This window comes from Pseudonaja textilis, chromosome 5 (genome assembly GCF_049901715.1).
Source record: "Pseudonaja textilis isolate UNSWEBS1 chromosome 5, rPseTex1.2, whole genome shotgun sequence".
NCBI lineage: Eukaryota > Metazoa > Chordata > Lepidosauria > Squamata > Elapidae > Pseudonaja > Pseudonaja textilis.
The window spans coordinates 24345393-24359868 of NC_141994.1; the positions used below are offsets into that span (position 1 = coordinate 24345393).

Below are 14476 nucleotides of genomic sequence, written 5' to 3' on the forward strand. Positions count from 1 at the left end.
ACATTTGTTTAAGTGAGTTTTGCCCCGTTTTACGACCTTTCTTGACACCATCGTTAAGTGATTCGCTGCAGTGGTTAAGTCGCAACCGTCATAAATACGAGTCAGTTGCTGGGGGGGGGGTCTAAACGTTGATGGTGGGACCATGGGGAGGAACACTGCAATGGTTGTAAGGGTGAACAATAAAACCCCGTCATAAGCCCCTTTTCTTTCAATGCCGCGGTTCAGTTTGAACTGCCACTAAACGAACTGTCATAAGTCGAAGACTGCCTGCGTTTTAGACCTGTGCAAAAGGTGGGGTGTAACCCCAGAACGTGCATAAGAAAGAAACCAAGATCTCCTCCTGTGCATTGCATTAAAGCCTTCGCCTGCCTGCCAGGCTGATTGAAAAACGTATCGTTGATAGCATTCACACAATACCCTTGACCCGGATTGGCAGGGAACCTTCAGGACTGGGCTGCCTGCAACAAGAGGGCAAAATCGGACCCTCAGGAGAGCTCAGCCCTTGTCAGAAATGGCTGCTTGGGTGGGGTTGGACTAGATGACCTCCAAAGGTCCCTTCCCGCCCTGTTCATCCGTGTTGTTCTGTTCTAAGGTTGAATGACAGACCTGGGAAGATGCAACCATCCCCATTTACAGCCTCCTTGTATTTCCAAAGGTTCTCTTAGCCTCCTCTTCTGCCCCCCAAACCTCAATGGTACATCCCAAAGCACTCGATCCGAAACCGTAGGACGAGCCCATTCCCAGGGAATCATTTACGGATGGGGGGGGAGCAAAAAGAAAAAAGGAAGCTCTCCCGCGGTACGGAGAGAGGAGGGACTAAGCGGCCGAGCCAATCGCCAGGGGCTCGCGGACCCCGCCGAGGGGGCGTGGCCCGGTGGAGGACGTGGGGAGGGCTGCGCCTGCGCGCGGGCAAAGCAGGCCAGCGGGGAGGGAGGGAGGGAAGGAGTGGAAGAGAGGACGTTCGCCGCCGTTTCGTCTCTCGGCGTTGGCGGAGAACGAGCGAGAGGGCGGGAGGGAGGGGCGGGGAGGAAGTCGGGAGGCCCTCTTCGGGAGAAGGGGTGGGGGAAAGAAGAAGGCTCGCTGAGGAGGGGCCGGAAGTCTGGGCGGCGGCGGGAGCGGCAAGGAAGCCGGGCGGCGGCGGCGGCGGCGGCGGCGGCGGGGCGGCTCCTCCTCAGGCTGGGTCGCCGGAGCGTCAGCGGAGGATGGAGCAGCAGGAGGAGATCCTGAGGCGCTTCATCCAGCGCGTGAGGGCCATGAAGGACGCCGCCGAGCGCCACGGGGAGGACAACTTCGCCGCCGACTTCATGGTACGCCGGGCTCTGGGTGGCGGGGCGGGGGGCGGAGAGAAGGGCGGGGCTGCTCCCTCTCGGGAGGGAGGGGGTTGCTGCGCAGGGATGCTCGCGCCCCCCTCACCCGGGAGGGAGGGGGAAGAAGGGAGCGGAGAAGCCTGGCAGGAGGTGGGGGAACGCCGCCTTTTGTGTGGCCCTGCTTGGGAGAGGCCTCGGGGCGCCCCCTTCCTTTCCCTCCCTTCCCTTGTCCGTCCTTCCTAGTCTTTTCCTCCCTCCCTCCCTCTACCTTCCTCCCTTCCTTTCCTTTTCCTTCCTTCCTTTTTCTCCTTCCTCCCTTCCTTTCCTTTTCCTTCCTTCCTTTTTCTCCTTCCTTCCTTCCTTCCTTCCTTTCTTTCTTTCTTTTCTTTTTCTCCTTCCTTCCTTTCCTTTTCCTTCCTTCCTTTCCTTTTCCTTCCTTCCTTCCCTTCCCTTTTCCTTCCTTCCTTCCCTTTTCTTTTCTCCTTCCCTCCTTTCCTTTTCCTTCCTTCCTTCCTTCCTTCCTTTTCTTTTTCTCCTTCCTTCCTTTCCTTTTCCTTCCTTCCTTCCGTTTTCTTTTTCTCCTTCCTTCCTTTCCTTTCCTTCCTTCTTTCCTTCCTTCCTTCCCTCCTTCCTTCCTTCCCTTTTCTTTTCTCCTTCCTTCCTTTTCCTCCTTCCTTCCTTCCTTCCTTCCCATTTCCTTTTCTCCTTCCTTCTTTTGCTCTCTATCTCCTTCCTTCCTTTTTCCCTCCCTCCCGCCCCTTTTTCTTTCTCTCCATCCTCCCCTCCCTCCCTCCCCTTTTCTCTCTCCTTCCTTTCTTCCTCCATTCCATTTTTTCCTTCCTCCCCCTTATCCACATCTCCTTTTCTTTCCCTTCCTTTCTCCCCTTCCCTCTCTTCCTCTCCCTTCTCCCTCCTTCCCCCGCATTCTTTTTCCCTGGGGATTGCAGTTTTCATCAAGGTGGGCAGATTCACAGCTCCCCCCCTCCCTTTTTTTTTTTTGAAACCCTTCTTCTGGACTGGTGATGTAATTCTTCCTTTTTCCTCTTTCTCCACACCGGTCTGTGTGTGTGTGTGTGTGTGTGTGTGTGTGTGAGAGAGAGAGAGAGAGAGAGAAAGACTTTCCAGGTCCTGCCCACCATCTTCTCCCCTTGCTTTAATGGGGATGGTGGCCTTTTCTCTCTCTCTCTCTTCTCACTCTCTTTCCTTTTCCCTCCCTCCCTTTCTCTCTCTCTTTCCCTCTCTCTCTTTCTATCACACTCTCTTTCCATCTCTCTTTCCTCCATCCCTCCCTCCCTCCCTCCCTCTCTCTCTTTCCCTCTCTTTCTATCACACTCTCTTTCCATCTCTTTTCTCTCCTCCACCCCCCTCTTTCCCTCTCTTTTTCTATCACACTCTCTTTCCATCTCTTTCTCTCTCTCCCCTGGCCTTCACCGGCCGTATTTTCCTCATTAGATCTTTTTAAGGAGCCTGGCAGCCTTTTTTTAGCTGGTAGCCTTAATGGGGCCCGGGCTTCCCCCATATTTAGCCTAACAACTGGTTCCAGCTCCGTCGTCTTTGGATGTATTTTTACACCCCCCCCACACACCCCTTGGCTAGATGGACAGGATGGGACGACATCCGTTTGTGGATCGCGGGGCTAGTTCCTTTTAAGGATCGGTCCGAGGGCATCCTATGGAAGCCTGAGCAGAAAACAACCTGTGTGGAGAGAGCCACCGCTGTTTTGGGTTGGAAAGACAGACAGTTTTCCAAGCCAGGGTCAAACCGGTGGACAGGGGAAGCGGCTGCGCGGGATGTTGTGAAAGATCCAGGAGGCTGTCGAAAGTTGGGCCGGGTTTGAGGCCTGGGAAGAGGAAGTGGATTTAGGAATCGTCTTCCTCTTGCTGATTTAGAAAAGCCTGGAAATAAAAAAAAAGAAAAGAAATGAGACACTTCTGGCTGAAAAGATCCCATTGTTCCTCACAGGGCAAATTGAAAAAACAACAACTAGAAATCTAGGTTGTTTTTTTTTCTCCCCGGCATACTTTGAGGGTACCTTGGTGCACATGGTCTAAGCTGCTGTCAGACTCTTTCATAAATCTGGAATATACATTGTGAGGAAGTTAAGAATGTGATCCTTGTGCGTTTCATCAGAGCTCTTGCGCTTTGCATGTTGTTGTGAAACAAAGGTGCAAGTCCTTGTGTTCTAATAGGAGAGGATATAGTGAGAAGAGAATGAATGAAAGAGCTGGAAGGGACCTGGGAGGTCTTCTAGTCCAGCCCCTGAGCTCCTGCCTGAACCTATACAATTTCAGATAAGAGACTGAAATATTTGTACCTCTGGAAGTCCTGGTTGTCTCTGAGCTTGGCTCTTCCCTGGCAGACATTTTATCACCCAACTACATAATGTCATCGGTGATAGGGAAGTGTGGGTTTTGTTCAGTGGTGGGATTCACATTTTTTTTTTACTACCGGTTCTGTGGGTGTGGCTTGGTAGGCGTGGCAGGGGAAGGATACTGCAAAATCCCCCTTCCCTCCCCACCCCACTAACCTGCTTTCCAGCTCTGTTCTCCTGTGCAGGGCAACCAAAGAAGACCCAGCCGATCAGCTGGGACTCAATGGGAGGCGGAGAATAGATGGGGTTGGCGGGGACAGTCAGAGGTGGTATTTGCCGGTTCTCCAAACTACTCAAAATTTCTGCTACCGGTTCTCCAGAACTGGTCAGAACCTGCCAAATACTACCTCTGCTCCCCACCTCACTAACCTGTTTTCCAGCTCCGTTCTCCTGTTCAGAGCAACAAAAGAAGACCCAGCCAATCATCTGGGACTCAATGACAGGCAGATAATAGATGGGACGGGGTCAGTCAGGGGTGGTATTTTCCAGTTCTCCAAACTACTCAAAATTTCCACTACCGGTTCTCCAGAACTAGTCGGAACCTGCTGAATGCCACCTCTGGTTTTGTTCCCTGTGTACACTTGCAGGTCCTCAGAAATCCTCAGAAATGAGCTCAATGTTTTTGTTGCTAAGGGAGACGTTTGTTAAGTGAGTTTTGCTCCCAGTTTACCACCTGTCTTGCCACGGTTGTTAAGTGATTCTGGCTTCCCTGTAAACCAATAGGGGCTGATCCCATTTTCCCGGGACACAGCAATGGTCGTAAATATGAGTCAGTTGCCAAGCATCTCAATTTTTGATCACGTGACCATGGGGGATGCTCCAAAGGGTGAAAAAAATGGTTCAAAGTCACTTTTGTTGTTGCCTTGTAAATGGGAACAGTCACTAAATGAACTGTTGTAAGCTGAGGACTACTTGTATGCTGCTTACTGTCAAAAGCTACATAAATGAACCTGGAAATTGCAGGAAATCTGTAGATATCGTAGCAAGATTTGATCCTAATCGTGCTTGAAATACAGAGATCTTACCTTGTTGCCAGAACAGCATATGCTAGAAAATAATTTTGATAGGAAGTTTGTATTTTTAATGGATGAATTTATACAGTGATGAGTATTTTTGAAAGGGAATTTTGTTTAGCCTCTGCACCTGAAATTTGCTTTGTCCTGTGAGTTACTGCAGTTGAAATGTAAGCTTTTGAAATATGCAGTGAATATTACATATTTTACTGTAATGAAAATTTTCTTTTTAAGAGACCTGCTACAAATAAAATGCCTTTATAATGCGTCTTCTAATAAAGTAAAATGTAGTTTCTATTTATATGTGATGAGGGGGGGGGGGAAAGAGGGTGAAATATTTATCTGTGTTGACTATCAGTTGGTTTCCAGCTGTATTAAGTTTATGCAGGAAAAATCTCAATTTCATGGACCATTCAGAGGGCTTGTCCATTAAATCCAAATTTATTTCTCTTACATCAATTTGCATCAATTACACAATTATGTAATTGACATTAATGGCACCATTTGCAATAAAGCCTCTATTTAATGGACAGGTCTTTGATTTAATGGCTATTCATCCATGAAAAACAGATGAAGTTTTGAATGAAAGATTTATCTTTCACTGCAAAACTGAGGTCTGGTCTAACACATGGGGCTTGTGTTTTTAGTCAATCTAAATTTCTAATATTCAAACAGTAAGATTTGGTAAGGTAGGTTTGCTCCAGTTTGCCTGCCTTAGGTAAGGCCCAAGGAGTTGAGTCTTCTCTGCTGCAGCTTACTCTCCAAGAATAGTCGTCTATACTACTAGTACTAGGTAGTCCTCAATTTGAAACATTTCAAATTAGTCACTAATTTCATTTAGTGACTGTATATCTAATCATCTATTGGTCTGTCTGTATCCATGTCTAATCTCTAATCATCTATATCTGTCAATATGTAATCATCTATATATCAGTCTGTCTGAATCTGTCTTTATATATATCTATCTGTCTATGTCTCTCAATATCTAATCATCTATATATCAGTCTGTCTCTGAATCTCTCTCTGTATATCTATGTCTATCTAATCTATATATCAGTGTCTGTTTGAATCTGTCTCTGTCTTTATATCTAATTATGTCTATATCTCATCTATATATCAGTCTGTCTGAATATCTCTGTCTATCTATCTATCTATCTATCTATCTATCTATCTATCTATCTATCTATCTATCTATCTATCTATCTATCTATCATCTCACTATGTCTGTCTGTCTGTCTGTCTATCTATCTATCTATCTAATATCTAATCTACATATCAGTTTGCCTGTATCTGTCTCTCTGTCTTTATATCCATCCACCCCCCCTCTCCTCTTCTTTCCCCCTCCCTCCCTTTTCCCCCTCCCTCCCTCCCTATGTGGTTTTCTGTAGTAGCTGAGATACTGGTTAGTCCAGGCTCCTTTCTGGCGGAGTTTGAGGGAGAGAAAGATTTCTGTTGCTTTCCTTGCATGCAGTCAAAAGCAGAAGAAGAAAGAAGCGGGCCATGTGGGCGACGCAACCTTGTGTTCCTGTGCAGCCTGGATTAATTGCTTTGGAGGTGACATTTCTCTGCGGACCACCAGTGGTCCCCGGCCCACTGATTGGTGACCCCTGGGATAGAGCATACGGCTTCTATTGGGCTCAGTGATGGTCGTAATTTGAGGACTACCCACACTGGATGGCCTTATCTTTTGCCATGGGGGTGGGATGTATCTCAGATTGGTAGTCCAGTTCAGTGCCTTTATTGCCTTTACACAAATACCAGCCTGGAGTATCAAGAACTTCAGCATTAAGTGCTGATTTTTTTCACCGGCTCTGGGAACCACCTCCTTGCGTGGAAATTGGCCTTGATCCGGTTTCTGTTGTTGTGAGAAGGCTTTGAGACGATCTCAAATGCGCCTGGGTTTTTTTTTTTGTGTGTGTGTAAGACGGTTGTGTAAAAAGGATGTCAGTCATCCTCCCATTGTTCTCCTCCATTCTAACTTGCTGAAGTTCGCCGGATGTCTCCAAGAGTCTGTTCCAGTGAGAACATACAGTGTATTTGTTTTAGTTGGCTTTCGACAATCCGTGGCCCGTTCAGCTGCTCTGGTACTCCATAATGGCTCAATTTTTCTCGCCTGCATAAAACCTCCTTAACAGCAAACATGGATATTCAGCGCTTGATGATAGACAGTCACGATACAACATGGTTGCTGGACGGTGGCTGCCTTGCGGGTTCCAGATTTTTAGCAAAGTTACTCTGGTTATTTGTTTCTCTGATTATTATTTGTTTCTCGATTTCTCTCTCTCTGTGTGTGTGTGTGTGTGTGTGTGTGTGTTAGGTTTAAATTCCAGGACCCCTTGTCTCTATACAGGTAGTCCTCCTGAAAGATTTATCTGTTGTATCCTTGACAGGAAAATTAAGTTGGGGTTAAGTGGGGGTTTACTATATGGGCTTGTATTTTTAGTCCATCTAAATCTATCTATATAAAAGCGAAATACCACTCATACATCATCACAAAATCTCCATAAAGCCTACAAACGTGAAATTTGGCACTTATGTTCCTCTTGGCTTCTAGGTGCTCACTAAGAAAGGATTTTTCCAAATGGCCATCAGAGCATTAGTATTTCCTTTATACATTATTATTCTTAACACGCTCTGATGCTAAATTCTATTCCCCCTCCCCACCTGAAAAGAAATCTCTTCCAAATGCAAAACAAGCAAAGGAGAGGAGTTTCAGTTTTAGTTTTAGTTTCACAGCAGCAAGCAGCTTTAGTACAGAACAGTTGAGCCAAGCCACGCCCAGGCTCCTTGCTGTCTCCTTGGCTCACATAGCAAATATTTCAGTTTCCAAACAGCTCTCAACTCTCACACACTGACAGGACGCAAGTCAGATGAATACTGGTAGGCAGAGGCACAATTTCTCTCCCTCCCCCTTATTTTCCTCTCCAAAAACTAAGCCTGGTCAGGTATTTTCATAGCAAAGCACGTGTATCGAGCTAGTTTCTAATATTCAAAAGTAAGATTTAATAAGCAAGGTCCACTCCAGGTTTCCTGCTTTAGGTGAGGCCCAAAAAGTTGAGTCTTCTCTGTTGCAGCTTACTTTCCAAGATCAGCTTCTATGCTAGGAGTAGTAAATAGTTCTCAATTTACAACAGGTCCTTTGGTGACCGTGCGAAGTTACAACAGCCCTGAAATAAAGTGACTTAACGTCCGTTTGTCATGCCTCCCCAGGGTCACATGATCAAAAGTCAAAGGCTTGTCCACTGACTCATATTTATGACCGTTGCAGTATCCCAGAGTCACAGGGATCCCCTCTTGTGACCTGACAAAGTCAGATTCACCGAACCATGTTGCTAACTTAACAAGTGCAGAGAGTTACTTAGGAACCGTGGCAGGAAAAGTCATAAATTGGGGCAAAACCCGCTTAACAACTACATCACTTGGCCATCTAAATGTTGCACTTGATTATGGTTCTACCTTGAAGGCATTGTTTAATATTTTGAAATCTTTCAAGTTCCGTATCTTGCTTTCGTGTAAACGATAACGGACAGGACTTGTGGATAAAGTCAAACCTGAGAAAAAGCGAGGTGAGAATTCTCACTGCCTTTTGCTTACGAAGCCTTATGCCATTCATAAATCTGCAGGGCCTTTTCCTAGACCAATAAATGCAGTTACTTATTTAGACCAGATCTCCAGTTTTGTCGTGGATTGGTGATGAAGACGAAGAACTACCGACTATCGTTGATTCATAATTTCTTCCCTGCCAGTGTCTCTGTCAAAGAACCTTTGGCTCACCACAATATAAAACTGCAATCCAGTTTGTATTAAATTTATACAGTATTTGCCGACAAAGAAATAAAGGGAGACTAGTATAGACCTACTTCAAGCTATTTAGCTCTCGTCAGCTAGACCTACCCTTCCCGGATTTGAACCCGGAAGGGTATGGCTCCTGGAAAGTGGAAGCAGTATGCGCTTTCCAGAGGTGGACTTCACGTAATTTAACAATCAGTTCGCCTAGTACAGAATTGAAAATGTGAGCGCGCAGCTTCAAGCACACGATTTCATGCGCTTTCTTGGGCAGCCGCAGTGAATTGAGCGGGCGAGACGTGGAAATCAGCCAGGCTGTGGTGGCTGGGCGAGCGAGTGAGTGAGCGAACCAGAGAGTGAGATATATAGGACAGGATAGCACTGGGGTGAGTGGGCCCAGCTGGTGGTCGGAACTACCGGTACGGGCGAACCGGTCCAAACCGCCTGTAGCCGACCACTGGATCTGTCCCATATTGGGTAGATCAGATTGCCCTGATAGGAAGAAAAAAAAAAAAACACCACTGCAATCCAGTTCTGGGAAGTGTCAATATTTTATACGAAGGTTGCACGAAGCATCCGAATGTAACATCTGAGCATTGGGCCAAGGCTGCTAAGGGATTCAATGAAGACCTGGATGGGAGGGGAAATGGGGGCAGTTGCTTGGAGACTTCCTGATGATCACATATGTGTACATGACAACTTCGCTCTACGATTGTCAGAGAGGTTACCAGGGAAGACTTTGTGGGTAACGGATTCGGGTTTTGTGGAAAAAGGAGCTTGCTCGTGTCCATTTACAAAATTCCCTTTTTCGACTACTTTACATTGATTGGCCTGATCCAAGCAGTGCTTGTATCAGGGCTCTGGCATCCACTCCCATTCAAATCATGAGTCTCTAGCCACATTTCTCAGAGTTAAAACAAGATTTATTAGGAGGGAACATGCCGGTGCTAGCTGAGTGCAGCTGACTCTGAGACACATCATTCATTTCCCCCTTGACCCTGGTCTTTCCCCACCCCCTGAATATATATTTTTCAATGGGACACATCCATAGCCAAGAGTCATCAATCGTGCTCTCCGGTAATAATCTTGTCCACCAGAAGTTTCAGCTGCCTAGCAATTATCTGTGAAGCATTTAAGGAATGCACTGCTTTTCCCCCTTCCTTTCTGCTGTTAACTCTAAAAGACCAGAGAAATGTTTTTGAGTTGACAGCTCGGCTTAGAGCCCAAAGTATCTGCTGCTAAGCTAGACAGTTACTAAGTGAGTTTGGTGCCATTTTAACGACCTTCCTTGCCGCCGTTGTTCAGTGAACCCCTGCAATTGCCTAAGTCAGCAATACGGTCGTTAAGTGAATCTGGCTTCCCTATTGACTTCGCTTGTCAGAAGGTCACAAAAGGGGAATTGCAGGGCACTGCAACCATCGTAAATGTGAGTCGGGCTGGCAAGCATCCGAATTTTGATCATGTGACCCTAAGGGATGCTGCAATGGTCGTAAGTGTGAAAAATGGTCATAAGTTACTTTTTTTCAATGCTCTTGTAACTTTGAACAGTCACTAAATGAAATTTGTAATTCAAGGGCTACTTCTGTGTGCCTATGTTTTTATTCTGTATTGATGTAATTTACAAAAATGTAAAGGAGGATACTCTTGGGGTTGAAATTTCTGCATTTCTGTCTAGTGTCCCACTGTATAAATGAGAGAAGAAACGGATTTTGTTATGCGGCGCTATTTCAGAATATATTCTCAGGCGCATAAATTAAGGCATTGTTTTAGCCGTCTTGCTGAACGTAGTTCAGTCATACTTTCCTGTTGGCCTAGTAAAAAAAAAATAGATCCTCTACTTTTGGAAGTTCCCTCATCCCATGGCAACCAGATGAATTTACATTTAGAAAAATTGAGGACAGAGAAGCTAAGGCGCAAAAAAAATTAATGCTAGCCAAACAAGGATTATGGTAAAATACCAGTCAAAAAGGACAGCTATGAATTATTACTTCGGTTTGGGTGATACTTGGATGAAAACCTCTGAGAACGGGAAGGGAGGGTGTATTTAATTTTATTATTTTGCACACTAAAGTGCAAAGTGTGGAAAGAAGTTGTCTGCTGCAGTCATCAGGGAAAACTACGTACATAGTTGTCAGCGGCAAAAAATGGAAGATAAATTCTATTTTTGGCATTTTGTGGCAACAACACTGATTATATGACTTTGTGAGTTGTACATGGAGTGACAAGTTGAACGAATTTTATATAAATACCTTTCTTTGAATATGTGTGTGTGCATGTGTGTGTGAATGTGAAAGAAACTGAGCCTTTACCTCGTGATACTAGAGATGTTGCAGTAGCCATATAAATCACTGGCTTTCAGTCTCTCTCTATATATATATATAAGCGAAATGCCACTCACGCATCATCACAAAATCTCCAGAACCGTAATGTCTACAAACCTGAAATTTGGCATGTATCTTCCTCTTGGCTTCTAGGTGCTTACTAAGAAAGGATTTTTTGAAATGACCATCAGAGCATTAGTATTTATTATTATTATTATTAACATTAGTCCAAACAGCTCTTGTTTTATTTCAGTGCTGGGAATTATTTTCATTCCCAGCCCGTAATAAGTCCAAAACAATCCCTCGAGATAAGCATCCACCTTTCTCTCTTTTAAATTGCTGCCAACAACTAAAGTGCCAAATTAACTGTAAAAAACCAACCGAAGTACAAAGTCCACACAGAGCTTCAGGGTTTAATCCGAACAGAGCGAACAACTTTGCTTCCTGCAAAGGTTTCTCTACCTTTGCACTTCCTTTATACCTTATGGGAGGGGCAATCACCTCCAAGCCTTACTCCTGAGTCGCCCCTCTTGTCTCAGCTGCTCTTGCCTCTGGCAGCTCTGCGCACATGCGCACTGGGAACAGGCTCCCCTTGTTCCTTTTCCTTGCTGCTGCCAGATTCTGGAGGTTCCAGAGTCAGCACCCCACTCCCAGATGGTCCTGATCCCATCTCTGTATCGGATGCAGGACCCTCATTGGAGTCCTCTCCCGATTCCTGTACTAGTCCATGTTCCTCCCCACTGTCTGACTGCTGCCGTCTGCGCAGACTGCCGGCAGACCACAACATTTTTAATCTGAATTAATTCTAGCGGAAAATGGATGTAGAGGGGGGCATTGCAGATTCTTCCCTCCTCGACTCTCCGGGGGAATTAACCAAGACTGATACTTCAGTTGTTACTTCTGCCTTCCCATGCCCATTAGCTTCAAAACAACTCTGTGGATGCTTTTATCATAAATATTGATGAATATTCTGCAGAGTTTCTACCCTTGCTGATTATCTGGTCCAGGGGGACCTTATCTATGAACATGTCCTGTTGGGGGGCTGCTAGCTGGATATATTGCAAGACTTCTGCCAATATATTCTTTTGATCTTTCCTGAATAAAGCATTTTTCCCTCTTGAAGTTGAATGAAAACTCACACTACTCTGAACCAGTACCGAACATTTTGTGAGCCAGTGAGAAAACTTTTATCATTTATATTGATTTAAATATAAGCCAGACTCTTCTTTTTTTTTTCAAAGTGGTTTTAAACACAATCAGGGCTTTGAATTTTCTTTTTTAAAAAATAAATTTTATTAAAGTTTTACAGTTTATGGGTTTTGAATTTTCAATGAATTCACACCTGCAGCTCTGCAATGGATTGCAATTCCCCTAACACATTCTTTACTAGAAGAAAGCAATTCTGTCTATTCTAGGATCCAATGACATTTCAAACACTAGTTTATAGGTAACATAATAAGATGGCCTTACTGCCCATAAGGACCACTCTTCATTATTACTAATTTTGGTTGGTGATTTAATTGTTGATTTTTTTAATTGTTAGGGTTTTTTTTTTTAATGTATGCTGTCTAGACTCAAGATTTAACAGAATAACAGAATTGGAAGGGGCCTTGGAGGTCTTCTAGTCCAACCCCTTGTTCAAGCAGGAGACACTATCCCATTCTAGACAAATGGTTTTCTTTAAAACAAACTTCCAGCGATGGAAGCACCCACAAGTTCTAGAGGCAACTCCTTCCACTGATCAGTTGTTCTCACTGTCAGGAAACCCATACTCGTTATACAGGTTGCTGTATAAATACGATAAATAAAAAAATACCGTTAACAATCGGGAAATAAATAAAAAAATACCTAACTTCAAGCAAGTCAGCTTTTTAGTTTTGATTATCTGATAGAGTAAGGTGGGAAAGAAAATTAGAAGAGAGAATTTTGTTTGTCAAGCATCCATCCATCCTTCCATTTGTGATGTTATCTGGCAGGTTTTGCAATATTCCTGTAACTCGGTGTTCAACTCTTGTGGCTCTGGGGGAAATTGAGAGAATTTGCCCTGTCCTTTTTTTTTTTTTTTTAAACAACCTGTAATTTGTGTAAAGCTCTTGAAAGGACACAACCCCCCCCCCTTTTTTAAAAAACTAAATGCACCCGGTAGTATGGACAACTTTTACGCCCACTTTTTTCTCTGAGACGCAAACCGCATAACCGCCTACACAATAGCCAAGCTTATTATCACAGCAATTAAAACAAGGCAACAACTAAGATCAAACACACACATTCCTCCTTCTCTCTTTCCTTGTCTTTGAACTCTTTTTTTTGGCTTTTATTGCTTGGTGATCTCTGACTGTAAATACATAATTTGAAATTGAATAAGTCCGTACCTTTTGCTGCGAGCGTGTGAAGAATTGTCACCTGTAATTTATTGCTGTCTCCATGGGACTCCAGAATTAAAATCCTTTAGGAATAAAGCAGATTCTTAAAATCTGAAGCTGCAGTGGGTTTTCCCTGTAATTATTAGTATTTTGTCTAACAAGGCAAACCAAAGTTTCTAGAGGATGGAAAGGATATTCTTTTTTTAATTTTTTTTTAAAAATTTTTTTTATATACAACAGATCCATTCCATTTCAACCATGTGTCGATTAGGTACATTTTCATGTGCTTACAGTTTATAATTAATACTTGTCAACAAAACAACAACAATCATATATCCCTATAACTAATATCCAACATATCTGTTTTACAATCTTATTGCATTATATATACACATCTAATCCATTTTAATTTGTTTTATTCTCTTAACCATTGATAAAACAAACTCCATGCTGTGTAGTATTCAGATTCTTCTTTTTCTTTAATTTTCAGTGTTAATTTCTGCACATTGTTCAATTACTTTTCCCTCTACTGGTATCTTGTCACCTTTCCAATTCTGAGCAAATATAATTCTAGCTGCTGTTAATATACATGTATGATTAGATATGTTTTTTCTTTGCTATAACCTTCAGATACCATTCTTAATAAAAATATTTCAGGTTTCAAATCTATATGTTGTTTAATCATTTTTTCCAACCATGTGTGGATTTTAGGAAAGGATGTTCTTGATGGCTCTGTGATAATATCTTAATTGACGGAGAAAGAGAGGTAGTCCTCGTCTTAACAACCACAGTTGAGCTTAACATTTCTGTGGTTAACTGAGTCCTTCGTTAAATGAATTTTGCACCTGTATTAAGGATCAAGGATTCATTTCTGGTTGTCTGTGAAGACAAACAGACAGAGATGTAAATGCTGTATTTTAAAATATGATAAATATACTCCTGCATGAACAAAGCAACTTGGAAAATATATTTATTTTCGGAGCAGTGTGTTTGCAACTTTGTACTACAATCTTACAGAAGCTGATTTATGCATAAACATTGCAAATAACACTTTCTCTTTAGAGATGAATCCCTCGCTTTCTAAGAAATCCTTCCAAACTTTTCCTCCACCAATGAAATTAATTGGTTTAAGCAAAGAGATTCTTTCACTTGGGGAAAAGTGGGGGGGGGGGGAGGGGGAGAGAGAGAATGTACCAGAAAAAAAGAAAGAAAATAAAATGAATGACCAAAGCTCCTTAAAGAATGGCTTAGCCATGGTTTGGTGAGCAGGAAGTTCAGTTTTTACAAATCTGTTTTTGGTGGCATAATCCCACTG

The 14476-nt window shown here is 43.6% G+C and overlaps 1 protein-coding gene across 1 annotated transcript in view; it reads left to right on the plus strand.

Moving 5' to 3' along the window:
• The first annotated feature begins 1087 nt into the window (after positions 1-1087).
• The window catches only part of PTPN12 (protein tyrosine phosphatase non-receptor type 12), a 46543-nt gene continuing 33154 nt past the window's right edge, over positions 1088-14476 (plus strand). Inside the window, exon 1 of the mRNA XM_026701187.2 lies at positions 1088-1307. Coding sequence (XP_026556972.2) covers positions 1203-1307 — 105 coding nt within the window. The 5' untranslated portion in view covers positions 1088-1202. The remainder of the gene's footprint in view (positions 1308-14476) is intronic.